Raw genomic sequence first — 13,261 nt, 5'->3', positions numbered from 1 at the left:
TTTGGACAGAGCAGCAATTTGATCCATACTGGATTCTAAGTAGGTTTTTTTTTTTTTTTACCTACACAAAATAATGGCCAGAGATAATGTAATGACCGGCGTCACACACAGGGAGGAAAACAGGGAAAGCCCTGCCCAAGGGAGAGGGAAAGGTGGTGACCCCTAACTCACCTTGCGGCTGGCACCTGACTGCCCTGACGTCCCTAGACGGGTTCCTCACCCGTGCGGCGATCACGTGCCTAAACCCTGGCTTTCCCTGAAATGAGCCCTAGATAGTGAACGGGCCGGTGGGATCGCTAGTCCGCACCACTGCACTAAGAGGGAAACACCAGGGAGAGGACAGACAAATACAAACAAACACAAACACCCAGGTGGGCGACCACAGCAGTCCACAAAGGTCCAACAGGGATCCGGAGGGTAGCGTTCTGAAACAACCATCCGAGAACGCAGCAACACAGCTCCAGTGGGTCAGAATAGATGTCCAGGCAGGAAGCTCTATCTCTGGCAACCAGAGAAGTGTGAGAGAGGAATATAAGGAGGTTTGGGAGTGCTGGACAAGGAACAGCTGAGGAGAAGGAGCTACGGATCCCTGAGTGAGCCAAAAGGGTTTGCAAAGCAAACCCAGAAAGCTACCATAAGGAAAACAGCCCTATCTTAAATAGAGCGTGCAGCCAACCGCTGCGACTTCCTGACCCCGGTTATAACGGAGTCAGGCGTGGTTCTCGATACCCTTGTGACACAAGATGGCGGCTAGGTCGACGGCAGGAGATACGGCTGCCCTATTTGCTAAAGCGGATGACTTGGAAAATAGATCACGCTGTAACAATATTAGAATAGTGGGGATTCCAGGAAAAAACTGACGGTCCCAATGCGACTAAGCGACATAGTATTTTTAACTACTTGTCCCGGTTTCAGCCGGCTAGTTGCTGCTTACAAGAGACGCATCTAACTAAGAACACAATACATTGGCTACAGAAGTCGTGGGTGGGGTATGCGTCTCATGCTGTGTTTTCCTCGCATTCCAGGGGAGTTAGTATACTAGTTCATAGAAGCGTTAGGTTTCAATGTATTAAAGAGTTTCTGGATGTGGAAGGGAGGTTTGTCTATATTCTATGCAATATAGAAGGGATACAAATAATGTTGGTGGTGCTATACATTCCTCCGCCATTTGCATCAACCCCTTTTAGAATTATCCTAGACATTGTGGCAGAATATTCAGGAATTCCATGGTTGCTTAAAGGAGACTATAACTGTACTCTGGATGATCGGCTAGATAGATGTAGAATGGGGGGCGATGGGAGGTCTCCGGGTAGTTCTGCACTATGCAATATTATGAAAGAGGTGGGTCTGATAGATGTATGGAGGGTGAGACATCCCACAGAACGTAAATACTCTTGCAGTTCGTCCACATATCATACCCTATCCTGAATAGATTTGGCATTAGTGAACGATGCAGTGTTTCCACTCATCCACTCCTCTGAATATCAGCCTAGGGTGTTGTCAGACTACTCTATTCTGAAAGTGGAACTGAACCTGGTGTGGGTCATGTCGGGGCCGAAGTTATGGAAGTGTAACGTAGTATGGTTACACGTCTTGGGTGACCTGACGGGCATGGCTGCATCCATTACATAATACTTCACTTTTAATGTGGGAACGGCATACCCACATACTGTATGGGATACTATGAAGGCATATTTGAGGGGGCTGTTGATTAAGGTGATTAGTGCCCACAAAACTAGATCGAAACAAGCGATGTCAAGGCTTACAAAGATGTGGCAGAGGTGGAGGAGGCCTTTGGAGCAACACCTTCACAGGATACCAATAGGAAATTGAGGAAGGCACATCAGCAATTGGGATGTCATTTGTTACAGGCAGCAGAAAGAAAATGTTCCTTTTATAAACAACGCTTTTTTGCGCAAGGTTATATGCTTGCTATCATCTCTAGGGCCCAGCAGGGTTCATCATGCATAACGGAGCTGCTAGACCATCAGGGGAAATCATTTGTGGGAACGGGATATCCTGGGTATATTTAAGGATTTTCTACTCCTCCCTATATACCTCTAGGGCAGTGATAGGCAAACTGCGGCTCTCCAGCTGTTGCAAAACTACAACTCCCCCCATGCCCTGCTGTAGGCTGAAAGCTGTAGGCAGTCTTTGCATGCTGGGAGTTGTAGTTCTGCAACAGCTGGAGAGCCGCAGTTTGCCTATCACTGCTCTAGGGCATCTACTTCGGAGGAGGAGCTATTAACGTTCCTTAGGGAGGCGGAGCTGCCTACACTATCGGCAGATGATAGGGATCAATTAGAAGAAGCTATTACTATGGAGGAATTAGAGCAGGGATCAGCAACCTCTGGCACTCCAGCTGTGGTGAAACTACGACTCCCAGCATGCTCAATTCACTTCTCTGGGAGTTCTGAGAACAGCCATGGAGGTGTGCATGCTGGGAGTTTTAGTTTCAACACAGCTGGAGTGCCGAAGGTTGCTGATCCCTGAATTAGAGGAAGCCCTAAAAGATATGGCCAATGATAAGGCCCCGGATTCGGACGGTATCCCAGTTGAAGTATGTAAGAGCTTACAGCAGGGGTGGGATTCAAATTTTTAACAACAGGTTCCCTACTCAGCGGTGGATACGCAGCGCGTCACGAGTCATGACACATATTTACATACACCATATATATGCAACACAGTCACGACATATTTACATACACCATATATACACTACACACAAATACACTATATATACACTACACACATACCACTCAACTTTTAAAAAGCCTTAGGCCCCCTCTTTGTTATTACTGTAATGGCCCCCTCTTTATTATTATTATAATGGCCCACTCTTTATTTTTAATGTAATGGCCCCCACTTTATTATTAATATAATGACCCCCTCTTTTTATTAATATAATGGCCCCCTCTTTATTGATAATATAATGGCCCCCTCTTTATTATTAATATAATGGCCCCCTCTTTATTATTACTGTAACGGCCCCCTCTTTGTTATTACTGTAACGGCCCCCTCTTTGTTATTACTGTAACGGCCCCCTCTTTATTATTATTATAACGGCCCACTCTTTATTTTTAATGTAATGGCCCCCACTTTATTATTAATATAATGGCCCCCACTTTATTATTAATATAATGGCCCCCACTTTATTATTAATATAATGGCCCCCACTTTATTATTAATATAATGGCCCCCACTTTATTATTAATATAATGGCCCCCTCTTTATTATTATTATAATGGCCCACTCTTTATTTTTAATGTAATGGCCCCCACTTTATTATTAATATAATGACCACCTCTTTTTTATTAATATAATGGCCCCCTCTTTATTATTAATATAATGGCCCCCACTTTAATAACAAAGAGGGGGCCATTACATTAATAACAAAGAGGGAGCCATTACATTAATAATAAAGAGGGGGCCATTATATTAATAATAAAGAGGGGGCCATTACATTAATAACAAAGAGGGGGCCATTACATTAATAATAAAGAGGGGGCCATTATATTAATAATAAAGAGGGGGCCATTACATAGTGGAGTACCGCTTAAAAAAGCTGCTCTTACTCTGTGGGCAAAATAGATGTGTTTCCCTGTGTGTGGCCACCTTAAATATTGTCATCAACCCCATCCATAACTCTTGTTTGGCTAAAAGAATCTAAACATTGGGTCAGGATGAGGGGAAGGTGGAGTAGGCACCTGCTTAGGAGAAATAATTAATACTTACCTCTCTCTCCTTCACAGCTTGTGGCATCCTGGTACAGGCGGTCACCAATGCCTCGCTCACTGTGCCTTCCCGCGCCGCGTCATCGCGTCATCTCGCGAGATCCGCCGCAGGAGGTCACAGTGAGGTACGTGACTAAGTCCTGCGTCGCACCTCAACTGAAGCCGCTCCCCCGGCCCCTCCTCACTTCGCCTGCCCAGCTGCCCTGCACAGTGCGCGTCACACAGGGCCTCTCCTCTCGGCTTCCGCTCCGCCCCCACCCCTATAGCTACGCCACTGGTGCAGGCGCAGCTGCAGGACCGGGTCGGGATCCCTGCTTCTCACCGGTCCTGCGAACCGCCTGTAATTTTAACAAACGGTTCGGCAGAACCGGAGAGAACCGGCTGGATCCCATGCCTGGCTTACAGGGAATTTTGCTGCCAGAACTATCTATGGTCTTCAACTACTCGCTGAAGGTGGGTTCGCTCTCGGCTTCTATGCAGGAGGCCCTTATAGTAGTGATCCCAAAACCGGGGAAAGATCTCCGAACTCCAGACTCCTATAGACCGATATCCCTCTTAACGTCAGATGTTAAAGGGAACCTGTCACCTGGATTTTGGGTACAGAGCTGAGGACATGGGTTGCTAGATGGCCGCTAGCACATCCGCAATATCCAGTCCCCATAGCTCTGTGTGCTTTTATTGTGTAAAAAATAAACAATTTGATACATATGCAAATTAACCTGAGATGAGTCAGAGCTTGAAAATATGACTCTTTCCGGTCACACAAGTAAGGCATGACTCGTGTTAATTTGCATAAAAGGCGGGAAGTACAAAAATAAATAATACTTGAATTCGTCTGCAAATGAAATTAAAAGTGTAATTTATATGTTTAGGGTAACACAATGAAGATTTAGAAACGCTCAGTGAGGGTAGCATAGTAGAGGTGACAGGTTCCCTTTAAGCTTTTAGCAGAGGTCTTGGCGAAGCGTCTATCCAGAGTGATTCCTAACATAATCCATCCAGATCAGACGGGTTTTATGCCCCAGAAATCTACGGCTATCAATATAAGAAGAGTATATACCTCTTTACAAGTTTAGGCGGACAATTGTGGAGATAGAGCTATTCTATCTCTCGATGCTGTTAAGACATTTGACAGTGTTGAATGGGGGATTCTTGGGCTACATTGGGTTATATGGCATTTGGACAGAGATTCATCAAATGGGTTCAGTTCCTGTATTCAAACCTGAAGGCATGGATTAGGGCTAATGGGGGAGTGTCTGACTACATTCAAATGGCTAGGGGAACTAGACAGGGATGTCCGCTCTCGCCCCTGCTATTTGCTATAGCCTTTGAACCTCTAGCGGCAGCAGTACAGTAAATCTCCGGATATTAAGGGCTTTCAATATGGACAGGTACATAATAAAATAGCGTTATATGCAGATGACACTCTCTTATTCTTGGTAGATACGGTGTCCTCTTTATCGGCCACTATGTCTCATATAGACCGTTTTGGCAGACTTTTGGGCCATACTATTAATTGGGAACAATCAGCACTGATGCCTATTGAAGGACAGATAGTGTCTGATACAGTCATAGCTAATAATATTCCCTGTGTGAATAACATTAAGTACTAAGGAATTCATTTATCTCCTAGGCTAATGGACTTGAGAATTTGAACCTATGTCCATTGCTGGGGAAATTTAGAGTGAAGGTTAGAGCATGGTGTAAGCTATTACTTTCAGTGGTGGGTAGAGTTATCTCCTCAAGATGGTAATGATGCTGCAACTGTTGTATATACTTCATAACGCACCGGTTTGGCTGCCCTTAGATAGATTTCATAGAATTAACGCTATATTCAGAGAACTAATATGGAGAGGAGGTCAGCTTAGGATTAAATTGGAAACACTGCAATACGCAAAAACGGAGGGGGTAGGGGGGTTGGCGGTACCAAACCCTTAGATATATTATTTAGCAACGCAATGTCAGCATTTTAAAGGGTGAAAGGACTATACAATGGTGGATATGACTAGTCAGATCTTACAGTATAAAATAGGAGAGAGAGATCTTATGTGGATACTGAAGAGAGCAGGGATCCATAGTCTGGAACTAAATTTTTCTTTAAAATCTAGACTTATCTTTGATTTCGGCAGCCTCATCCCAATGGGTTTAAACGCCGATTTGGAAATTTTCGGCTTCTTGTGGTCCTGGGGTTGTGTGTTTGTCATCTGATGAAGAGTCTCATGTTTGGCTGTTCATCAGCACTGAGACTCTCCCTTGGAGACAAACACACACCCCTACATCATCATGCAAAGTAAAAACAGTGATGGCACAAAAAGAACATATCAAGAATCTATCAAGATGTTGCAAACAAATATATATCCACTGTAATATCTATGTTCCATTATGGTATTTTAATTTTCAGATTTTATGTTGTTCATACAATATTTTACGTTTTTAAAGTATAGTACTATTGTTGTAATATTTATTTTTATGGGATGATAGATCGCAATAGAACACACATTGTAACCAAAAAACGCATCAATAGCGAAAAAAAAAAAAAAACCAGAGGTCCCCGAAACGCGTCTGCCATAACCAGCTGAGAACTCCCACCGGACTAACAAGAAGCCTCTATACAGATGATCTATTCAAATCTTACGAATAACTGGAGCGCTCCAAATAAGAGAAAAATTCCGGATCATATCTTCAAGTTCCCATGACACCCTGCTGCGAGATACAAGCCTGTTTCCTGATACAGACCACGTGATATGCCGGCGTCTGCCTGAACAGCGTGGAGTAATAAATACAGCAGCAGCTTCTATGTCGGGCATGTAATGCCGCATCTTGGGATACGAAAATTTCAACCCACCTAGGAGCAGGTAAGACCTGTATAAGGCGGGCATTACAGTGCACATTGGTATCTGTTTTACTATCGTGGACAGAAACTAAGGTCTGGACATTCAATTGCAAACAATTGCAACTGTATTCAAGACTGTTCCTTCCATTTAAGGACGTTTCGGCTCACAAGCCGCAAGCTATAATAATATGAATATATCCTATGCAGACTTTTGAACCAACAGAAAATTCAGTCAGTCCTATTGGGAAGTCATTTTTATGTTTAGCAATTATTTGCATATCCAACAGATATCGCACGTTTTCCAACATTCAATGTGTGTCAGCATATACATGTGTGACTGATTGTTTTATGGAATTTTTTAATAGTTCATAGTGTTTTATTGAGATTGATTTTGTCATTAAATTGAGTGTGATCACCATATATTGTGCATCCATTTGTAACCACACATACAGAGTGCCAGTCCGCAACTTACAAGTAATTCCTAAATTTTTCTTTAATAGGACTTATTAAAAAAGTGTGGACCAAGGTTAAGCAGCCGAGAGGTGTCCTGGGTATCAGTGAATTAGCTCTGTTATGGAGCAACCCCCTGTTACCGGAGTTTCAATCTCACCCAGAAATACAGGAATCGAGGAATAAGGGGATCCTTAGGATAGGTGATCTTTAAAAAAAATATATATTTAGATCCTTCACAGATATACAGGAGAAATTCCAGATCTCTCATACTAGATTCTTTGAGTATCTTCAGCTGCGACATGCGTATGACACTACAATTAAAAAAGGCACCAATATTATTAAGTTCGAGACGGCTCAAAAATGAATGCTCACTGGGGGGTGAAAGAGGCTTGATATCTGCGCTATACCCATTACTACTGGACAAGTTTTTAGAGTCTCATCCGTTGAAACGAATGAAGAGATGGGAGAGAGATATGGGAGAGATATCACAGGATCAATGGGAAGATATTTTAGAAGCAGTCCCACTGATGTCCTTGAGTGAACAAGGAAAATTGTCCCAGCTTTTTATAATTCACAGAGTATACAAAACGCCAATATTTTTACATAAAATTGGAGTTAGAACTGATGCAAAATATCCGAGATGCTTACTGGAGCCAGCTGACTTGCTACACATGATGTGGCAATGCCAGAATCTGGGTGACTACTGGAAAGGCGTATTGGAGAACATACATCGAGTATTCTCGGTGAGTGGATAGATATCCCAAAATTTGTATATTTGGTTATGTTTCTAAAATCGGGACAGATTATTATAGAAAGGTAGCAGTTGGAATGTTGTTATACGTTGCCAGAAAACTGGTTGCCCAGCACTGGATACAGGAGGAGCCTCCATCACTGGAGGAATTCCGGATAAAAGTTCATAATATGCTGTTGTCTGAAAAAACTATATTCCTCAAAAGAGGTTGCCCACAAAAGTTTGATACAATATGGAGTGACTGGATGACTCAGTCATATTGTGATTTAAAGGATATAGTAGGAGTGAGCAATTGCTGGAGTAAGGGTGTCGAAGGGGTTGATCTCTTTGTGTGTATAAAATATATATGTATACAATAACCTGACAGAACACAATGGACTGTACCAAATATATTTTATTGTCTGATAAGATGTAACATTCCCCCCCCCAAAAAAAAAAATTTAGTTTAAAAAAAAGAAAATGCCTGAACTAGAAAAATATGTAAAATAAGTGTAAAGTAAAAAGGTCAGCTTTACCACATAGTGAACAGTGTGATAATAAAACCCACAAATCAATGTCAGGATTTAGAATTGGTTTCCAATTTACCACTACATAATATGCAATATTAAATACAACTTGACTTGCAAAAAACAAGCCATGATTCAACTATGTGAACAGAAAAATTAAAAAGCGATGGCTCCTTGGAAGGGAGTAAGAATGTACCCCAAAAAATGGGAGAGAGTAAAAATAAACAAACAAAACAGAAAATGGCTAAAGTTTTGCTGAAACTTTTCGACAAAAGTATATACCAGAGATGGCCAACCTGAGGCTCTTCAGCTGTTGCAAAACTACAACTCCCAGCATGCCCAGACTGTCTACAACTATGAGCCTACAGCAGGGTATAGTGGGAATTGTAGGCTACAACAGCTGGGGAGCCTCAGGTTAGCCAGCCCTGGTATATACCAATCTGCTCAGCTTCTCCTGCTGCTTATAGAGTGCACTGCATTTCATGGTGGCAGGTTCTCTTTAAACACTAACCCCCCCCCCCCCCTCCATGTAAAGAATGCAATGTATCTAAAGGTACTTTCACACTTGCGGCAGGACTGATCCAACAGGCTGTTCACCCTGTTGGATCCGGCCTTACGCTATTTCGCCGTGCCGCCGCTCCGTCCCCATTGACTATAATGGGGACGGGGCTCCGGTGCAGTACAGCAGTTCGCGGTGAGAGGCCGCCATACTAAAATGTCAGACATGCCCCGCCCCCCCCTTCCCAATCCCAACCCTTCCCAGAGCAGGCCTGCAAAGACAGACAAACATACTTACCTGGTTCCTAACGCTGCAGCAGCCAATTGCTGGCCGTAGTGGTGAGCTGCTCTCCTTGCATCATGTTCTGATACAAGGGGGGCAGGTTACCGCTGCAGCCAGAAATTGGCATATAGCGGCATCAAACAGAAAGTTTACATCCAGGAAGCCCTGCGAAGCAGCAGAGGCTGAATTGAAAGCCTGTTAAATATGCTTCTCTTTTCAGGTCTTCTCAGGGAGGGTTAGCCAACTGCTCCAACCCAAACACAAACACTTAAAAGGTGCACAACCCCTTTAAGAGAACAAAAACAATCAGACATCAATGTTGTAACAGAATGATGACTTTCCACAGTAAGATGCAGGGCACAAATAAACCATTATCAATCAATAATAGAAGCCATACTCACATTGAGATGTTCTGAAGTGATGTACATTAATTCTTCACTACTGACATGAAGCCTCTCATATAGGATAGTGTCTGCACCTTTGCAGTAAAGTTTAATTTGTCCTTCTGGATTTCGCACTGGTGAAAAACAAAGTTGTTAACTGTACTCTATATAGAAGCATTTGGTTTATGTAAACCAAACATGGTGTACCAGTTACATGTGCATAAGTATAAAAAGTTAACAGCATTACTGTGCATAATGCTGGGTGTCACCTTAGCTTCACATATTGCAGACAATCACAATGTAGTTGCAGTTTGCTACAGTAAATGTCCAGTAGAAGGCAATTACTATGCCTGTGGTATTAATCCCTGACGGCTGTCGGCTACTTTAAGACAAAGTAAAGGTGCCAACAGTTACTGCATATGTAAGACAAGCCTGCAGATGTCCTTATAACCACGGTATTTCTAAAATATGAAAAGACTTAGACAATATTCATGAAAAGCACTGCGGGTCTATTACTTTACTGAGATCCATGTACTAAAGCATATGCATAAACTATCAGATGACAGACTGAAATCATGTGCTATCCCTATGATGGGATGGAGAAGTGAACACACAGATTGAACTGTTCTGCCACTGGTAATCCCATATACATACACATAAAGCTATATCACAGTCTTCGTTTATTTGTTAACAAGAATAGTAAGTGATGTATTTCATGGCTTTCAGTTTGTAAATCACTGGATTTTTTCTCTTCTACAGAGCCTATTCTCCCTGCTCATTCCCTAGGCAAACATATGTTTACTGGTCTCACTTATCTCCATGCGGATTAGCAGACACAAAAGGGGTGTATAGAGAACTGTGATGAATAACAGATCTCTTGTCTATTCATGGTTTTGGTTAGAAAATCCCAGAGGACAACCGCAGCTTACAGCCAATTTGTGTTTTAGAAGCTGTTTTTTTTCCCCACACATAGCCCATATAAACGTTCAATGTCTAATCTGTAAGAAATATCACCTATATGTAATGGGTTTTCTGGCTCAGAAAGAATAATACATTTAAAAAAGGGAAAATTAGGACTCATTCACTTCTTGGTATTTTCATGTTTGACCAACTATAGTTAGAAATGTACTAAAGTAAAACTGTACACCATATTAATTTAGTGATACTAATTGTGGAAATTGTTTGCAATATAAAATCAAAATGCTGACATAAACGAAACGTTTGGAGTCAGGACACAGGTCTGAAATGGAATATCCAGCCAGAAGTGTGAGAGATGCAAGAAGGGAGAAGATGGATGGAATGTGGGAACGAGCCAAAGAAGAGTTTCACAGTTCTAGACAAAATCTTATGGAGACAGAAATCAAAGAATACACATTTGCAAAACTTTTTTTTTTTTGTAGAAAGATCTGATTTTGATCAGTCTGGAATTTTTATCTCCCAGAACAGAATGTAGTTCCTGCCTATTTAAATGATGGCAAAATCTTTTCTGTCAGAAGGGCAGACAACTAAGTTGTCTACAGCCGAGAGGTCCCACAAAATGTTGTAGGGTTTACAGCTGATGAGTCAAAGGACATGTTAATGTGTAGAAGTAGAAGAGCTGAATTAGTTATGTTTAACTGTTCCTCCATGAACCACAATCAAAATGTTTAACTGTCGTGCTGAGGAAAGCCACAAATAACATACAGAGAAATCCCTACAAGTTGTGCCAAAGGCAAACTCACCTCATTTCGCCTTTATTATCAGACGTCAATAGCAGCTTACACCCAAATGTGCAGATGACAATATATTATTTAGTGACTAGGAAGTGACAGAAGTAGCAAACGATTCCAATTTATGTTTCTGTTAAACTTTCTAGAGATTGTGGCATTTTTCCATTCCAGTGCTTATTATTTTTTTTGAAAAGTAAAGCCATACTAGCTGCCACCTATGCATTAGCTTTTTAGAAACATATAATTAAGTACCATTTTGTCGGCATGTTTGATCTATAACAAAAGACAGCTATGGGGGCGAGGGCTTTAGCCAAAGCGGTGGCACATCTACCATCTTTAGCTTATGCTATAATCATGATAACCAAGAGGTGTATACAAGTTACGGTAATTGGCTGCGGCCTTCGGTCCCCACTTGTGACCAGGTAATAGAGGGTCTCAAAAAACTGTTGCATTTAGAGCACTAGGAGGCTAAGTGTCACAAAGAGCATGCATCTAGATTTTTTCTTTTACAAATGGTGTAGGTTCCTGGAATTTTGCTGTTCAGGCGAGGAAATCAGAGCCACTGTGTCTCCATTTATGGATACACGGCTCTATATCAGGTAGGAGCAGAAAGGAGCTTTGGGGTTGCCGAGATGGTGACCATATAAACATACCACAGACAGAAGGATGGTAGCTCTCTGATATGGACGTTTGAGACCAACGACAAAAATAACTACTATCTATACACACTAGAGTTACAGACCGTCTCATAGGAGATGGAAGAGAAGAGGAGAAGAGTTTTCAGAATTAGAAAATAAGGTACTGCTACTGGGATTTGGTTTCCAATTTTAGTAGTTTTATCCTGTTTTATTGTCAGAAAAATGTATGGCATATGACAATGATTGTAAGCTTGTCAATATGAGAAAGATGTTTTCTTTACGAACCTTTTGCATACTGTACAACATTTCAATAAAATATATAAATTAAAAGATAGCTATACCACCAGTTTCCACCCCCCCCCCCCCCAAAAAAAAAAATATACAGCTTCATTTCTTTTGTTAATTAAGCAAAAATGGGTGCTGTAGCCAACCAGAAATCTGTTGCTACTAAATGGAATGTTTTAAGCACAAAAGCTGTACATGTTTCATGAAACCAGGTAGAGACTGACAAACACTGGAAGCGTTTCAATAATTATAAGACGCCTCCATGATTGCAAGGTCTTTTCTCCCATTTACTTTTATCTCCATTTTATTTGTGATAGCATGTGACAAGAAGAGACAGTGGTGACTGCAGGATAATTAAAACACATTACTGAAAACATGTATTACCTATGACAGACATCCTTTTTCTGACATTGTTGAAGTCTAAAATGGCTAACAGCTGGTAGGTTACGATTCTCCCCATTTCTTGCACAGTGATAGTCTCGGGTGTTCGGGATTTAAATATGAAGCCAAAATTCCTTGCAGCAGTGACCAATGCTCCTTCATCTGGTGATTGAACTTGGTAAATGAGTTCCCCTGCACAATTAAAAAAGGTGAGACATAATTAAAAAGGAAAATTACCCTAAAAGTGTTCCATAAAGAAGCCATGCACATGTGTGACTTGGGTACCCATGTCATCATGATTAGTGGGGATCCCAGTCCCTAATGTGTGGATTATTCATCACCCCTTTAACTGATTCATCATTCTAGGTTTGCAGGAAGGGGTAGTCCACTTTCCAGGACTGAACCTCAGATGAATAGCTGACTATCAGTTGTCCTGCTGCTGGGACAATAACTTTTGAACTAAAACTAACAATAAAAGGACTTCAGACTAAAAGGTGGTGAGCGCCGCAGTTCTCTTTGATTCTGGAAGTCAGGAATAATTGGTCAGAGATTGTCCTGAAGCATTACTACAAGGGAAATAAAGCCTCACACATTCTCAATTAAATCTATGGTCAATCTGTGTTATACATGGAGGAAACATTCTTTTAAGCCATTCGTTGTTTTGGAACCCCTGTCCCCCATGGGTTTAACCCCTTCAGGACCCTGCCATTTTTTGCAAATCTGACATTTATCACTTTATGTGGTGATAACTTTAAAACGCTTTTACTTATCCAGGCCATTCTGTGATTGTTTTCTCGTCACATATTG

General features: G+C 41.7%; 1 protein-coding gene across 1 annotated transcript in view; it reads right to left on the bottom strand.

Annotated features, from left to right (window-relative positions):
- The window catches only part of ATP8B4 (ATPase phospholipid transporting 8B4 (putative)), a 397,315-nt gene that overhangs the window by 64,246 nt on the left and 319,808 nt on the right, over window positions 1-13,261 (bottom strand). The window contains exons 16-17 of the mRNA XM_044279613.1: window positions 12,458-12,646; window positions 9,460-9,575 (exon numbers count right to left, since the gene is read on the bottom strand). Coding sequence (XP_044135548.1) covers window positions 9,460-9,575; window positions 12,458-12,646 — 305 coding nt within the window. The remainder of the gene's footprint in view (window positions 1-9,459; window positions 9,576-12,457; window positions 12,647-13,261) is intronic.

Source organism: Bufo gargarizans, chromosome 2 (genome assembly GCF_014858855.1).
Source record: "Bufo gargarizans isolate SCDJY-AF-19 chromosome 2, ASM1485885v1, whole genome shotgun sequence".
NCBI classification, from domain to species: Eukaryota; Metazoa; Chordata; class Amphibia; order Anura; family Bufonidae; genus Bufo; species Bufo gargarizans.
This window is presented reverse-complemented; position numbering and strand designations above follow the sequence as displayed.